General features: G+C 39.6%; 1 protein-coding gene across 7 annotated transcripts in view; it reads right to left on the bottom strand.

Annotated features, from left to right (window-relative positions):
* FAM71D (family with sequence similarity 71 member D) overlaps positions 1-17113 on the bottom strand; it is a 35057-nt gene extending 17944 nt beyond the window's left edge. For 3 of the 7 annotated variants that reach the window (XR_006293415.1, XR_006293416.1, XM_043556405.1), the window contains exons 1-5: positions 16950-17113; positions 7049-7212; positions 6877-6964; positions 3522-3684; positions 792-991 (exon numbers count right to left, since the gene is read on the bottom strand). Coding sequence is in view for 2 of the 7 variants with exons in the window: in XM_043556405.1 (XP_043412340.1) it covers positions 792-991; positions 3522-3680 (359 nt within the window). In the remaining 5 variants the exon portion in view is untranslated. The remainder of the gene's footprint in view (positions 1-791; positions 992-3521; positions 3685-6876; positions 6965-7048; positions 7213-16949) is intronic. The other 4 variants (XR_006293413.1, XM_043556404.1, XR_006293417.1 and 1 more) reach the window with 3 other exon arrangements.
* Positions 17114-17774: the final 661 nt, after the last annotated feature.

Here is a 17774-nt window from a genome sequence, read left to right as displayed (position 1 = left end):
TCCCAGACGGGCCTGGGTTGGGGCAGGCACAAGGTTGAACAGTACCTTCTTGTGGCCACCATGTTCCCAGGTCTGGTCCTTAGCTTTTGAGGCTCAAAACTTTGATTTTTAGTACATGTAACCAGGCTCCCGAGGGCCATCTCGCTCCAAGCATACTCCTAAGACTCTGATGAGCTTAAAAAATCAGAGTATCAACTATTTATCTTGAGAAGTTGTCCTACTTAGTTAATCCTGGAAAGCTGAGAGAGAAGTTGAGTGATTGCTCTAGGTCATACAGCAAGTTAGTGGCTTGAGACAAGACTAGAGCTAATCCTTTTTTTTTTTTTTTAATTATTTATTTTTGGGAGAGTGCAAGTTGGGGAGGGGCAGAGAGAGTGGGACAGAGGATCCGAAGTTCTGCACTGACAGCAGCAAGGCCGATGAGGACCTGGAAGTCACGATCTGCAAGCTCATGACCTGAGCTGAAGTTGGACGCTCAACAGACTGAGCCACACAGGTGCCCCAAAACCAGAGCTAATTCTGATGGAGGCTGAGATGCTGGGGAAAGAAGGACATGCCTTAGAGAGGCAGTTTATTATGAATCTTCAGTTCCTGTTACTTAGGTTTAGTTTTTAAAAATTAACTACCTGTTTGACTGCCAGCTTGTCATAAGCTATTTTCCCTATCATTTGTCACACAGTGCAAGTGAGATACTCCCTTGGAGCAAATATCATTGGTGTTTCTATTTTCAGTTTCTCAGGGGTAAAACATGTTTTCTGAGAGATCCTTAACCTCTTCCCTTTGTAACTCACCTGGTGAGCACCAGGTTCTCTGGAGAAGGAGATGTCAGGAGCCTTTGAAATAGGGGTTCTGTATCTTTCTGGGCTTCAGGTGTCAGATGTGCCAGAAGCATTACATTGGGTGTCTTGTGGGTGCTACTGGAAGAGCAGATGCCTACAGTCACCCAGTTGGCTCGGTTGTGAAGGTAAATGGATTCACCTCTCCTATTAACCTAAGGTAGAGAACAGGAAGAGGAGTTTTGTGATAAAGTATATGGCCCCAACAACCTGGCTTACCTGAGCAGTGCAGAAAATAATGGAGAAATGAACCATGATGCATTTGTTCAATCACTTGTTGATGTGAATTCTTAGAAATATCACAGTGTGGGATGCCTAGGTAGCTCAGTTGGTTGAGCGTCCAACTTCAGCTCAGGTCATGATCTTGTGGTTCATGAGTTCGAGCCCCACATCAGGCTCTGCTGACAGCTCAGAGCTTGGAACCTGCTTCAGACTCTGTGTCTCCCTCTCTCTCTGCCCCTTCCCTGCTCATGTTCTATCTCTCTGTCTCTCAAAAATGAATAAACATTAAAACATTTTTTCAAAATGAAAGAAATATCACAGTGAATGGACGGACACAGTCCCTGGGCCATGGGGGTTCTGTCAGGGAAGGTGAACATTAAGCAAACATGTCACTAATCATTATTGCAAGAAGCATTCCCAAGTACAAGGTCAGGGTGCTGTGCTGTGAAGCATATAACAGGAGACTTGATTTAAGAGGAGATATAGGCAGTGGTGTGCTGGTAAATGTGTAACAACTATCTCTTGGAAGATATGCATATGATAATTACATATTTTACTGCTATAAAAGATGAGTAGCACAATTTACAAACAATGATATTTACAATTTTCTTCATTTTAAATTCAATATAGTCAATTGATTCTCACACAAGTCTTCACTGACCTTTGCCAAATTTTTATATCCATAACCTCAAGAGCATAAATAATAGTAAAATGTAGTAAAATAATAGGAATGATGAGGTTTGAGTATATAAGTTTATACAATCTAATTTTTAATAATGGCTGTGTTAAACAGTAGACCTGCAAACTTCCAGAACACTTAGCTGCTCCAGCACACCCTGGACATAGGGTCAGAGAAATCTCCCAGAGGAAGAGACCTCTCGCAGAGACCTGAACAATATGAGATAAACTGGCTGGACAGGAGAACTTTCCAGGCAGAGGAATAGCATGTGCAAAAATCCCCAAATCAAAGAATCTTGGCCAGTAAAAATCTCTGCCAGTTGGAAGATGAGAAGACCGAAAAGTGGCTAGACAGGGATGTGAAGGAAGCCAAAGAGGGGCAACACTTGGTTTCTCAGCTGTACATTCTCAAAAAACAAAAAACAAAAAACACACAATCACTTAAAAACAGATATACTCAGAAAAAGGTTGTAGCCCACACTATGGACCTACCCAAAGCCATGCCTGATTAACAGCATTCAGAATTCATCCAGTATTTGCCCCTCAGGGATGGTGCTCCAGCTCTGGGGTTAAATACTGATAAACCTAAACTGGTCATGGTGATTTCATCCCCTTGCCAATGCTTGCTTTCAGCAGGGGCATGTGACCCCCTCCTGGCCAATGAGACACAGTGGGGGCCTCCTGGTGGCTCTGGGAACAGTTTCTCAGCCCTCACAGAAAGTTGCTAGGATGAGAGCATTTCATCTGTTTCTGGCAGCTGTCACCATCCTGTTTGCATGTAATGTCCTGAGGGGAGCCAACCTGAGGGTAATAGAGCAAAAGGAGAGGACCAGGGTCCTCGATGACTCCATGCAAGGGAGCTGTGCTCTTTTACTTTGAGATCATTGTTCTTTTTGTTTAAACTTGAGGCATAACCTGTGGCAACTTGCTGCCAAAGACATACTAACCTTGAGAGGTTGTGTAAGTCGAAGGGAATAACTTACCCAGTTATGATATGGGGTGTGTCTGGTCTACAGGGTGCTAACTACCTCTCCCAGTGTTCATTAGAGCTTGCAAAAGGTTATTGGAAAAGGGTGCAGGAGGAAGTGAGCTCTTGATTTTGGGGGTAGATTCCCGTGGTTCATTGCTTACATACAATACCCAGTGCTCATCCCAACCAAAATTCATTTTAATATTCAGTCATGTCATACATTTTATTCTTTAAAATGTCTTCTAGGGGCGCCTGGGTGGCGCAGTCGGTTAAGCGTCCGACTTCAGCCAGGTCACGATCTCGCGGTCCGTGAGTTCGAGCCCCGCGTCAGGTTCTGGGCTGATGGCTCAGAGCCTGGAGCCTGTTTCCGATTCTGTGTCTCCCTCTCTCTCTGCCCCTCCCCCGTTCATGCTCTGTCTCTCTCTGTCCCAAAAATAAATAAATGTTGAAAAAAAAATTTATAAAATGTCTTCTAAATCTAAGAAAGGAGCCATCTGAATGCTTTCCTGTGGTGGGATGTTTGAATTCATTGTAATTCCTTCATGTCATTTTGGGAAGACATGATAGAATGACAATTATGGTAGAGTTAGAACAGAATTCCCAGGTGAGAGTTTGCTGGGAAAAATTGAGGTGAATTTTCCTTTAACATTATAATTATTTTAGGTTGGTTAAAGTTCCAAAACTATTCCCTTTAACTGTCTCATGCAGTCCTTTATCACATTTAAAATAATTCTCCTCCCAATCTTTTCAGTTTCTTTGAGAAAATTAATTACTGAAGTTACTGGAACTTAATTCAGGGCTCAAATATGATTTACCTGGATAAAATTGCTCTCTAATATGGGAGGAGATACAAAAGGGGCATACTCTCCTCCATCCAACATATTTTGAAGATCTCCTGCATCTTGGAAGGGTGGGACGGAGATGGCATCTTGCTTATTGATCCTTGTGGTAGAGTTCCTATTGTTCTTCTTCATGGTGCTTACTCACAAACATCAGAGAGTCAAGGGGATGGGAATACAATGAACAGATACAGAGAAAATTTAATATGATGAAGTTGCCTCACTTACTTATTAATTCAACAAATTTTATCAACATCTATGATATGCCAGTCACTGCTTTGGGCATTGGTGATACATCTGAACATGATTGAGAAGATCCCTGTCCCCATGCAGCTTACACTCTATAGGAAGAATAAGCAACTTAAAAAAAAAAAAAAAGGATACTGGATGATTAGAGCTCTCAAGACTCTAGAAAAGATCCATGTAACAGAAAATGCCTGGGGAATGGGGCTGGCAACACTTATTTATTTGGGCAGTTAGGAAAGGGAAAGAACCTCTCTAGGAGGCCTTGAAACACACACACCACATCCCCCAAACCATTATGTTCTGTCTTCCTAATTAATAGTACCACTGCTCCTGCCATCATGAAGAGTTCTCAAATCCTTTTTTGTGAGAACTGTATCAAAACTACACTACACTGAGAACGTCTTTTCCTGACCATACACCCTTGACTGATCCTTAGCTCTTGGATGAGGATTTCTAACCAATGACTGTTGTCTATCTCCTCTGGTCTCTCGTTCTGGCTCTCTCCCCAGAAACTGCTTCAACAAAGAAAAATGGCTATACATCATTGGATTTTGCCTCTTATCTACCAGAAATGACAGAATTCCAGGAAGGGAACATGGTCTCAGGATGTAATTCTGTTCATATTTTCAAAAGATCACCCTTCCCTTTTCACAAGTTCCCTGCCAGTTAGAGGAAGGTTCCTTAACCAGCAAGCTGCTTATGTGTTCTGCCTCAGGTGTATAGTTCCACCTCAGTCCTTCCTCAAAGACTCTTTTTTTCCCTTTTGCTCAAGTGAAGGGGTAAGTAGTGAACGTGTCTTGCTGCTGTCCCAGCCAGGGCCATGGGATGCAGACACCACTGCTACATGACATCCCATTAAGCATATGAGTGTGGGCATGGGAATTCCCCATCAGACCTTCTGCTGGTGGCAACTCAATGCCTCCCTTCAACACATCTGTACATGAACCTGGGGAAAGTAAAAAGAGTCTGGAAAATCAAGGAAGTAAAACAGTCTAGAGTGAAGCCAAAATGGAAAAAGAATGAGAAAGAAAGAAAGAGCATTAAGGGGATAAAAATGGGAAAGAGATAAAACCACCACCACCACCACCATCTAAAACAGAGAGGATGGGAACTAAGTCCCTATACCAGGATTCAAACCCTCATAGTCTGACTGGTGGAGCTTATGCCACTGTCCATTGTTCAATTTTGCCTTGAGTGCTTGGAAAGCAAGGACTTGGCAAGAGTTGGCAAGGGTGAGAGGGGTCAGGATAGGTCAGGACAGATGGAAAAGAGGAAAAAGAGGGAGCACCAAAGAATACAGAAGACGTCCTTCTTCCTATTCCCTTTTATTCCTGAACAATTTTGTCTTCAATCCATTAGCTGGGACAAAGAGAGGCAGGAATCTGTACTTGGGGGAGTGGGGAGCCTTGGCTCAGAACCCAAAGGAGGCAAGAACACCTCTGTTGTCAGGATAAGGGGAGTACAGTGTAAGAAATCAGAGCCTAGCAGGGTGAGGAGGGTGTCTGAGCAGGAGAGAGGATGGGAGAGGAGGAGGGTAATTGGTTATATACAGGGGAACTGGTCAAATAAAATAGGAAAACTTGAGAATCTATACTGATATAAATAAATGAATAAATTAAAAGTTTGGTGAGGAACAGAAATTTACATAGCTCAAAGTACCTTCCACCAGCATACTTACTAATTTTCAAGGAGGAAAAAGTAACTTTACATTGAAGAAGCCGTGCAGACACCATCATAGTGGAGTGGTGAATGAACAACATCAGTAACGGGACAAATCAAAATGGTACATCATCTTATAGGATGCAATGAGGGCACAGAGCATTCCCTTGTGATATTCCTCCCAAAGATGCATGACCCAAATCCAACCATTAGGAAATATCAGACAGAGCCAGTTAGAGGGATATTTGACAAAATAATTGGCCTGTGATCTTAAAAAATATCAATGCAAGTCAAAGTCAAAGAAAAGACTAAGAAACTTTTTCAGACTGAAGGAGACTAAAGAAACATGATAACTAAATGCAATCGTGATTCTGAACTGGCTAGGCAGCCTATTATTGGGACAACTGGTAAAATTTGAATGGGGTCTCAGGATTAGATGATGGTAATATGCAACATTCATGTTCTGATTTTGATGGTTAAATTTTGGCTCTGGAGGAGAATACCCTTGATGGTAAGAAACACAAACTAAAGTATTTGGAGGTAATAGGGCATCAGGTTGGCAAATTACTCTTAAAAGATTCAGGAAAAAAAAAGACCTTTGTAGTGTACTTGCAATATTTCTGTATGTTTGTGATGTTTTAAAGATATTAATGGAAATAATACTACAAGGAAAGAGGAAGTAAAAGGTATAGAGAAGAGGATGGGGGTATAAAAGAAGATCTCGAGAAGATGGACAGGTTCTGAGGGTTAGAGTGCAAAAAGGCTTTATTTAGCCACGGTTTCTTAGAAAAGACCTTTGCAACAACAGTGGAAGAATCCTTATAGTGATTGGATGGTAGGAAAAAAGCACCTAAAGTCTCATTGTCATCTACGTTTTCTCTCCTTCATGACTTACCCAGCAGCACAAGGCATTTATACCATCATCACTTTGTTGAAAGACAGTGAAACTGCCTTAACAGAGACAGAGGACACAGCAAGTGATCAAAACATCAACTGGATTCTTTGGGGCCTAAATATATGGGGAATCTTCTGGAACATGACAAGAAATCATTACAAAAGAGCATTTTTGGATGAAAGCAAGGTATAATGGAGGAAAGAAGACAAAGGTCAGCAAGCCTTTGGGTCAGGGTGACAAGCAAAATCACAGCAGTTGTTCACCCTCCATTTTCAAGAACAGCTGTGATTTCTTACACTTATCTTTCTCAGCTCAAACTCTCTTCATGTTCTCCCTCTTGAGTTCATGTGTCTCCCTCTTGAGATCTAGAAAAGTAGCATTCTTGGACACTGAGTTTCCAGAAGAGGAAAAGAGGCGAAGACAGCTTGGAAAGGAGAGGAAAGGAGACAGAATGGAGAGAGAAAGGGAAGGAGAGCGTGTGACGATGTAGAGCTTAATATGGTCTCATTAGTATGCATCAATGTATCTCACCTTAACTCAGGGCCAAGCCACAATCCTCTCTCAAAGACGAAGGTTTTAACTCATTTCAGTCTGGGCTTCCTCCTTTTCATGGTGAAGTCTTTTGTGAAGGAAACAAAAATAGAAAATAAAGTGCATACAAAGGAGGAAAATTTCAGTACAAATCCTTACTTTTATTTCATACCTGAGAGGTCCATGCCTTAGAAAGAGTTTTCCTAATGAAGCAAGGTGGGTGAAGTGCTCAGAGGGCTGCTGTTTATATCTGAGCTGAGCTGTTGTCAATGATTCTAATCATGGTCTTTTGGTGAGTGGAACCAGACAGTCACAAGTTCATAGCTCACGGTTGACCTGAAATTGCCAAATGGTAAAATCCTGGGCTCTTAAAGCAAGTAAGATATTTGATAATGTGACAAAGGAAGTAATATAGACTCAAATAACTATTGTACAATGGAGGGTCATAAGAAACCTGAGTTATTTTCTTCCCATAAAAAGCCAGAGTAGCCTATATTACTAACTTTCCAGCTCACTATTTTGTCACTTGTGTATCGTTCTCCATATTGTGCTTGCAGTCACTACAGACAATACTTTTATCTCTCTGTAAAATTCTGATTTAAATAACCCCTTTAGGAATACCTGGACAAGGTAAACCACAACCATAATAACTACAGAACTCAATGCCATAGGCCAGTGTGGAAATTTGTATAACTGGGACTGTAAAGGATTCTGGAGTCAGACACATCCACGTTCATACTCGGGCTCTGTCGCCTACTTTTGTGGCCTTGGGCATGTTACTTAACATCTCTGAGCTCAAGTTTCTCATCTATAAAATGATGATAAAACTACTTAACTCAATAGAGTGATGTATAGGAAACACTGAACACCATGGCTGTCACATAGTGAGCACCTGAGAGCTTATATTGGTCTACCGACACCTGCCCCTCTGTCAAAAAGTATAATTTACTCAGCATTTGCTGCCCTGGGTTCCCTCTTGCTCACTTATAGTTTCATATTTCCCAAGTTTCATTCATTCTAAGAAACATTTTTCCTCAGTTTAACTCTGAAATGGAATGTTCCTTGTGATCACTCAGCTGGTAGTGGTGGGGGGAATTGCATGGTGGTTGTTATTTGGCTGCACATGTGCAAATTTAATTATGGTTATTCATGTTAAATTATGTACATTTATTGTACTACATGGGTTGCATTTAATTGTCATTTAAAATGTGTTTGTAAATCAAAAGATACTTCGGGACAAATGAAAATGAAAACACAATAGTCCAAAATCTTTGAAATTTTGCAAAAACTGATCTAAGAGGGAAGATTGTATAGCTCTACCTCAAGAAGCAAGAAAAATCTCAAATAAACAACCTAACCTTACATTTACAGCTAGAAAAAGAACAACAAACAAAGCCAAAGCCAATAGAAGGAAGGAAATAATAAGTATTAGAGCAGAAATAAATGAAATAGAGACTAAAAAATCAATAGAACAATGAAGCCAGGAGCTGGTTCTTGGGAAAGGTCAACAAAGTTGATAAAAATTTAGTCAGACTCATCAAGAAAAAAAAAAAAAGAGAGAAGACTCAAATAAAATCAGAGATGGAGGAGAAAGAATAACTAACAGCACAGAAATACAAAATATTATAACAGAATATTATGAAAAATTGTATGCCAACAAATTGGAAAATCTAGAAGAAAAGGTTAAGTTCCTAGAAACATATCATCTTCCCTAACTGAATCCTAAAGCAATAGAGGAACAGACCAATTACTAGCAATGAAATTGAATCAGTAATCAAAAAACTCCCAACAAAGTTCAGGGCCAAATGTTTTCACAGGCAAATTCCACCAAACATTTAAAGGAGAGTTAAAATGTATTCTTCTCAAGCTTACCCAAAAAATAGAAAAGGAAGGAAAACTTCCAAATTCATTTTATGAGGCCAGCATCACCCTGAAAACCAACCAAAGATATTACAAAAAATAATAAAGCTACAGGCCAATACCTCAGATGAACATAGATACAAAAATCCTTAACAAAATATTAGTAAACCAAATCCAACAACACACTAAAATTATTCACCATGATCAAGTGGTGTTTATTCCTGGGATGTAAGTGTTGTTCAATATTCACAAAACAATCAGTGTGATACACCACATCAGTAAGAGAAAGGATAAAAACCATATGATCATTTCAAAAGATGCAGAAATAGCATTTGACAAAGTACAACATCCATTCATGATAAAAACCCTCAACAAAGTACGTTTAGAAGGAACATACCTCAGCATAATGAAGGTGATATTATGAAGAACCCCAGTTAATTTCATAATTAATGGTGAAAAACTGAGAGCTTTTCCTCTAAGATCAGGAACAAGACAAGGATGTCCACTGTTACCACTTTTATTCAATATAATACTGAAAGTCCTTCCCACAGCAATCAGACAAGAAAAAGAAATAAAAAGCATCCACATTGGTAAGGAAGAAGTAAAATTTTCACTACTTGCAGATGACATGAGACTATAAATACAAAACTCCAAAGACTCCAAAAACTACTCCAAAACTCCAAAAACTACCAGACCTGATAAATGAATTCAGTAAAGTTGAAGGGTACAGACAGAAGTCTGTTGCATTTCTATACACTAATAATGAAGTAACAGAAAGAATTTAAGAGAACAATCCCATTTATAATTGCACCAAAAAGAATAAAATACTGAGGTAAACTTAACCCAAGAGGTGAAAGATTTGTTCTCTGAAAAGTATAAAATGGATGAAAGAAACTGAAGATGACACAATCAAATGGAAAGGCATTCCCCACTCATGGATTGGAAGAATGAATATTGATAAAATGTCCACAATGTCCAAAGCAATCTACATATTTAATGCAATCCCTATCAAGATACCAATATTTTTCACAGAACCGGAATAATCCTAAAATTTGTGTGGAAGCACAAAAGACCCCAAATAGCCAAAACAACGTTGAAAAAGAACAAAGCTGGAGGCAATACATCCCGGATTTCAAAATACACTGCAAAGCTAGTAGTAATTGAAATAGTATGGTACTGGCACAAAAATAGACACATAGATCAATGAAACAGAACTGAGAGTCCAGAAATAAACCCACACTTTTATGGTCAATTAATCTACAATATACAGTGGGAAAAAGATAGTCTCTTAACAAATGGTATGAGGAAAACTGGATACTACATGTAAAAGAATGAATTTGGACTACATCTTTTTTTTTTTTTTTCAACGTTTATTTATTATTTTTTTGGGACAGAGAGAGACAGAGCATGAACGGGGGAGGGGCAGAGAGAGAGGGAGACACAGAATCGGAAACAGGCTCCAGGCTCTGAGCCATCAGCCCAGAGCCCGACGCGGGGCTCGAACTCACGGACTGCGAGATCGTGACCTGGCTGAAATCGGACGCTTAACCGACTGTCCCACCCAGGCGCCCCTGGACTACATCTTTATGCCATATACAAAAATAAACTCAAAATAGATTAAAAACCTAAATGTGAACCTGAAACTATAAAATTACTTTAAAAAATAGGAAGTAATTTCTTTGACATCAGCTGTAGAAATATTTTTCCAGTATGTCTCCTCTGGCAAGGGAAACAAAAGCAAAGTTAAACTATCAGGACTACACCAAAACAAAAAGCAAAAAACAAACAAACAAGCAAACAAAAACAAAAATAAAAACAAACCCAAACCCAAACTAACCCCCTCCCTCCTCTCCCCAAATCAACAAAACAAGGCAACCTGCTGAATGGAAGAATTTATTTGCAAATCATATATCCAATAAGATGTTAATACCTAAAATATTTAAAGAATTTATACACCTCAACACACACACACACACACACAAAACCCAATTAAAAAATGGGCAAAGGACTTGAATAAACGTTTTTCCAAAGACATTCAGATGGCCAACAAACACATGAAAAGATGCTCAACATCAGTAATCATCAGAGAAATATAAATTAAAACTATAAGGAGATATAACTGTACATGTGTCAAATGGCTAAAATAAAAAAGACAAGAAATAACAAATGTTGGTGAGAATATGGAGAAAAAGGAACCCACATGCACTGTTGGTGTGAATGCAAATTGGTACAGGCACTGTGAAAAACAGTATGGAGATTCGTCAAAAAATTAAAAATAGAATTACCATTTGATTCCACTAATGAGTATTTTTACCCAAAGAAAACAAAAACAGTAATTCAAAAAGGCATATGCACTTTTATGTTTATTGCAGCATTATTTACAAAAGTCAAGTTGTGGAAGCAACCCAAGTGCCCAATGATAGATGAATGAATAAAGATGTATATGTATATATACAATAGAATATTACTCAGCCATAAAAAAGAATGAGATCTTGCCCTTTGCAACAACATGGATGGACCTAGAGGGTATAATGCTAAATGAAATAAGTCACTAGAGAAAGACAAATACCATATGCTTATATGTGGAATAATTTAAGAAGCAAAACAGACAAAGAAAACAAAAAAGCAGATTCTTAAATATGGAGACCTGGTGGTTGCCAGAGTGAGGTGAATAGGGGGATGGATGAAATAGGTGATGGGGATTAAGAATACACTTATCTTTTTTTTTTTATTAAAAAAAAATCTTTATTTTTGAGAGAGAGAGACAGCATGCGAGCAGAGGAGGAGCAGAAAGAGAGGGAGACACAGAATCTGAAACAGGCTCCAGGCTCTGAGCTGTCAGCATAGAGCCTGACGCGGGGCTCGAACTCACCAACCGTGAGATTATGACCTGAGCTGAAGTCGGACACTCAACCAACTGAGCCACCCAGTTGCCCCTCTTTTTTTTTTTTTTAAAGTTTATTTATTTATGAGAGAGAGAGAGTGTGCGTGGGGTAGGTGCAGAAAGAGAGGCAGAGAGAGAATCCTGAGCAGGCTCCGAACTGTCAGCACAGAGCCTGACACGGGGCTCGATTTCACAAACTGTGAGCTCATGACCTGAGTTGAAATCAAGTCAGGTGCTTAACTGACTGAGCCACCCAGGCATCCCAAGAATACACTTATCTTGATGAGCACTGAGAAATGTATAGAATTGTTGAATCATTATATTGTACACCTGAAATGTAACACTATATTAATTTATACTTGGATAAAAATAAAATGTGTTTCTAATGATAATCTGAAAACATTTTGTTGATACCTTCTGATGTGGTCAAGAAAGTTCCAGTATAAAACTTGCAGAAGACCTGTCAGAGACTGGAGTGGAGCACTCTTTTAACAAATGCACAGAGGATGACAGAATAGAGTACGACAGACATTGTGTGGAAAACTTCTAAGTAATGAGAAAGCATTTAATTGTGTAATTAGCAGCATTTTTTTTTCTTTCTCAGTGGTCCATAACATAATGGATATAATAATTGATGGATCTTAGATCTGATGAAATGCAGTAGTCAACTTCGGCTCATCCAGAAGTGAGTGACAAAGTGCACATTAAAAAAAAATCACTCTAAGAAAAGTGACAACCTGCAATGTCTACTGTTAGCAAATTCATGATAATCTGTGGATTCTCTGTGGTCACTAGGACTAGGGAATGCCCCTTCCAGCAGTCATTTATGTGGTCCCCAGGATCCCTTTGATGCAAGAACAGTCCCTCCAGAGAGCAGTCAGTGGACAATCTCCTGAGGGTGCAAGTGTAATTGTGAAATTAGGGCCACAGAGAAGAAATTTGCAGTGAATTTGCAGCCACACTGGGCCTTGCCCTTCTCATCCCTTTTGAACTCTGGAACAAAGAGGAGATCAGCTAAGGAGCTGAAAATGGAACAGAATCTTTTATCTTCACCTGTGTGGTGTTCGTTTCTAAACATTTGTTCCAGAATTGTTTTGACACTTTTGGATCATGTGTATAGATGGTAAAAATAAATGTGTGAATTTTAACCGGTCTTGCTGTAACTGTCATTCGAGATTACCAATCTGTCCACCACAAACCCTTCCCACACCTCTCCCATTATCCTGGTAATGAGCTGAGACTGCACTGTTCTTGAGACATATGAATTGTTTTATGAAACCAATTTTGGCTAAACACACACACCACCACACATTTTGTCAAAGATCCCAAAGCATAATCATCAACTGTTAAATTAACTATTTAGGGGCGCTTAGGGGACTCTGTCGGTTAAGCGTCCGACTTCAGCTCAGGTCATGATCTCATGATTGCGAGTTCAAGCCCTGCGTCGGGCTCTGTGCTGACAGCTCGGAGCCTGGAGCCTGCTTTGGATTTTGTGTCTCCCTCTTTCTCTGCCCTATTCACACTCTGTCTCTCTCTTAAAAATAAATAGACATTCAAAAAATTTAAAGAAGACCCTATTTAGTAGGTTTACTCTCAATATCTGGAGATAGTACTAAAGTTTTGGTATATATATCTTTTTAGTTTTATAAATATATATTTATATAATATGTAAAATACACAATGTTGTATGTTAGATATATACATTGTGTGTTACATATAATACATATTAATATTTTCCTATAACATTAAATATTTTAAAAGCAGGAGTTACCAATCATGGTGTGGACCTATTTGGAACATCACAATCTTCTGTAAGATGTACCAAAATTAATTGTGCCCAGTGGCTAAGCTGATGCTTGAGAAATGAGTTTCTCTTAAAAAGCAGTAGATAATTCATGGCCCTCACTCTGATAAGTTCCCTGTGCTCTGCTGTGCTTTCCTGTGGGAAGACCAGAACAGCCTGATAGCTCATAGCCCCCAGCCCTCTTATCCAATTAGCAACCCTGACTGAGATACTGTTATTAATTACGATGATTCAAAATAATTCTAATTTGTGTGGGCTGGACTTTTCCAGATATTTTTGTTCTCTTAATAATTTTACTTATGGATCAGTTTCTAATATAGCTTTATTGAGATACTGAGATATAATTTACACAGTATCAACTTCACTTATTTCAATGATTTTTAGTGTATTTACAGAATTGTACAGCCATCACCATAATCTCACTTTAGAACATTTCCATCATTTCCATGGATACATTTTTTTCCCCTCAGAAAGTTTTACATTTATTTGTTTCTGAGAGAGAGACAGAGCACAAGTGGGGGAGGGGCAGAGAGAGAAGGAGACAGAGAATCCAAAGCAGGCTCCAGGCTCCGAGCTGTCAGCACAGAGCTTGACGCGGAGCTCAAACTCACAAACTGTGAGATCATGACCTGAGTTGAAGGCAGATGCTTAACCGACTGAGCCACCCAGGTGCCCCTCCATGGATACATTTTTAATAAGGATAAATGTAGATAACGAAGCATAAATTCCTATGCATTTATGCTTCTTTTGCATTGCCCTGTGACCACTGCAGTTTAGAGAATGATATGACCACAATCATTATGATGAGAAATCTGAGCAGAGAGATGTTGCAAGTGAAATCTGCAACAGTGTTACTCATAATAATGAGTACATCATTTGTAGATTCTACATAAATATTTTAAAAATAAAGCAAGGCTTATTTATGCAAATTCTTTATGGAAGTTCATACTATCTTGCTTTATTAACATTACATGTACAATAAAGGTCTGCAGTATAAAACTCATAAATAAAAAGTAAATTTTAGTATTAAAAAAGGTTGATCACATCAAAGGGCCAGTGAATGTATATGTTATAGAATTACAATAAATACGTTTTGAATGAATGTGTGAAATAGAGCAGAGAAACAAAGCAGACTTGCTATAGGGCATCAGGGAAACCTGGCTTCATTTCACATATACACAGAATCTTTTGTTATAACTTGTTCTACAAGGATTGTGTATTCATTTTCACAATCACAGTTTATGTTTTTGTGATAATTTATGCCTTTCCCTAGGCTCAGTAAATGTTTTCTACATCTAATTAAGCAAGTATTGTACGGGGAGAGCGTGTATAAGGGTTTTAACTGTGTTACAGAGCGTGAAGGAATCTAATTGTATTTGAGATGGACCCTAACTTATCCTGTCGCAAGCAGATTCTTTACATTCTTTGTTATTTCTTTTAATTAGTGCCCCCCCCCCCTTTGCTCTCTTTTGGCTTTAACCGGATGAAGATTAATTCAGGAGATAGTTACAAAAGGTTGCATTTTTCTGGAGAATTACAATATGACTGTCATTTGAAAAAGCATTGTTGGCTACTTTTAGTAAAAAGAAAAGGTAGAGAGATTCCATATTAAATTGGATTACAAATCAGAAACCAATGCCAGCAGTTTAATGGGGACATGAAACACAGAGAGGCAATGAGCTGTATATATTTCAGGGATGGAACTTCTTCAGCTTTGCTCCAGACTTCCCATGACATCACCAGACTTCCTTCTCTGGGTAATGTTTCAAGATGACCAAGGCCCTATTAGGGCTAAGAATAGTGTGGATATGAAGTATATTCACCTGTGGGCGGTGGTGGAATGTCTTGATTTCCCCAGGAATGAATGTAGTCACTGTGAATTTTGTGGACTGGTGACAGTTTGACTTTAATGACAGTTTGACTTTGGGAAAGGGAGGGAGCAGGAGTCTGGGAGCCAACATGGAAATGTTTTCAGGGCCTTTTCTGATCACTTAATTTGGAAGGGTGTCTATAATTGTTTGCTATTTACCATTCCCATTTGATCTTTTCCCACTGGTAGTCTATTATAAAAAATATTCCAACCTATAGCAAAGTTTTAAGAATTCTATAGTGAGAGGCACCTGGGTGGCACAGTCGGTTGAGTGTCCCAACTTCGGCTCAGGTCATGATCTCATGGTTCTTTAGTTCAAGCCCTGAGTCGGCCTCGCTGCTGTCAGTGCAGAGCCTGCTTCAGATCCTCTGTCTCCCTCCTCTCTGCACTTCCCCTGCTCATGCTCTCTCTCTGGCTCTCTCAAGAATAAACAAAACAGGGGCGCCTGGGTGGCGCAGTCGGTTAAGCGTCCGACTTCAGCCAGGTCACGATCTCGCGGTGCGGGAGTTCGAGCCCCGCGTCAGGCTCTGGGCTGATGGCTCAGAGCCTGGAGCCTGTTTCCGATTCTGTGTCTCCCTCTCTCTCTGCCCCTCCCCCATTCATGCTCTGTCTCTCTCTGTCCCAAAAATAAATAAAAAACGTTGAAAAAAAAAAGAATAAACAAAACAAAACAAAAAGAATTCTATAGTGAACGCCCTTATACTGACCACCAAGATTCTCTTGCCTTTTCTTCTGTGTGTGTTATTTCTCATCTGTAATTACATAAAAGCTCTTAAATGGCAGTGTTTACCCATTACTTGTTCTCTGTGGTACTTGTGCTTTCAGGTTGGTTCTTCATAGCACTTTGAAGCATAGCATCTCCTTAGTTTTTTTTTTTTAAACATTCTTAACACACTAGTAAACATATTTTTAGGATTGCTGCATCACAATTCTATGTTGCAGTTCTGGTCACACCTTTGAGAAGGTTGGACTGTTGTGGACCGAATTCTCCCCATGGGGCCCCCAGCTAATCGTTCAGCTTTGAACAGGAAAGCCCTGTATTCTGGATCTTCTCTCCCATTTGAATAATGAAAAGTGACCGTCTTTCCAAAAGTTCATTCAATTCTCACTCAATGAAAGAAAATTGGGGTAATGGTTTGGAAAACCAAAATTAATTAATTAATTAATTTCAAAGTTTATTTATTTATTTTGAGAGAGACAGAGCAAGTGGGGGAGGGGCAGAGAGAGAATCCCAAGCAGGCTCCGTACTGTCAGCACAGAGCCCCACGCAGGGCTTGAACTCACGAAGCTGTGAGATCATGACCTGAGCTGAAACCAAGAGTGGGACACTTAATAGACTGAGCTACCCAGGCGGCCCAGAAAACCAAAATTTAAAGACAATTAGAAAACTTGCTTTCATTTTAACGCAAATTCTCAATGAAATTATTTTTAAGAAAAATCCAGTAGCTAGAGTTAAGTCTCTGAGCTTTCCTGCTGTTCTGGAAAATGCTTTCCTGCTGTTCATGTCTTATCCAGTTCCCAAGGATAAGACATGAAACTAGAAGGAAAAGAGGAAGATGGAAAGAAAATAGACATTTTTGCCCTTGAAGTACTTGAATTCATTCAAGTACTATCCATTTCCTTCTTCCTCAGGTTCGCACGGAAATTGTACTTACATAGATGTGAGGCTGAAATAGATCTCTGGAGATCTCTTGGATGTCTAGTAGGAGAATAGTCTCCAAACAGCAGGTTTCCAACTCTTTTCACATTTCTTTGTCAGAAGGTGTTTATGTCTACCAGGTAGGCAACTAACCACTTAGTAAAAGAAGCAGAGGAGGCCAGGCTGCTCTGGGCATTGTTCTATTGCTCCTGCATCACAATGTGTTGACATAGTCTCTGAAGTAAGAGAAGAGCCCTGGGAAGGAGCAGCCCTGAACGTCAGCCGCTGAGATCAAGTGTTGCCAGCATTCCCACTGGCAGCTGGGGAGCGGTACTTCTGGTTGTCTGTGAAGTTTACAGAGGCTTCTTTGGAGAAAAAAATCAACTTAGCAGTAGAATCACCATGGAAAAGATACCATGCTGAGAAAGTTGAAGACACTTTATACTGTTTACCATTCAATTGATAATTCATCAATTTCCTTACATCCCAATTTTCTGAAACTTCAACATAGTTAAATCACTTTGAGCTTCTGTAAAGAAAAGCTTCAAAAGACTGTAGCATTCTTAGAGGGCAGAGGTGTCTTCATGCTTCCAGCGTCTGGTGTATTCTAGTCATATCGGGCTCTGCACATATGTGGAGCCTGCTTGGGATTCGCTCCCTCCATCTCTCTCTGCCCCTCCCCCACCGTGCTGTCTCTATCTCAAAATAAACATTAAAAAAAAAAAAGAGTTCCCAATTGAAAAAAAAAAGGCATCAGTTCTGGTGATAGCTCTCCACATGTAACTGGTTCAGTCTGCAGACAAGGGCAGTCTCTCCACACACAAAGGGCTTCCTGTTACCT

Source organism: Prionailurus bengalensis, chromosome B3 (assembly GCF_016509475.1).
Source record: "Prionailurus bengalensis isolate Pbe53 chromosome B3, Fcat_Pben_1.1_paternal_pri, whole genome shotgun sequence".
NCBI lineage: Eukaryota > Metazoa > Chordata > Mammalia > Carnivora > Felidae > Prionailurus > Prionailurus bengalensis.
The sequence above is the reverse complement of the archived record's forward strand: the minus strand, read 5'-3'. Positions and strand labels throughout refer to the sequence as shown.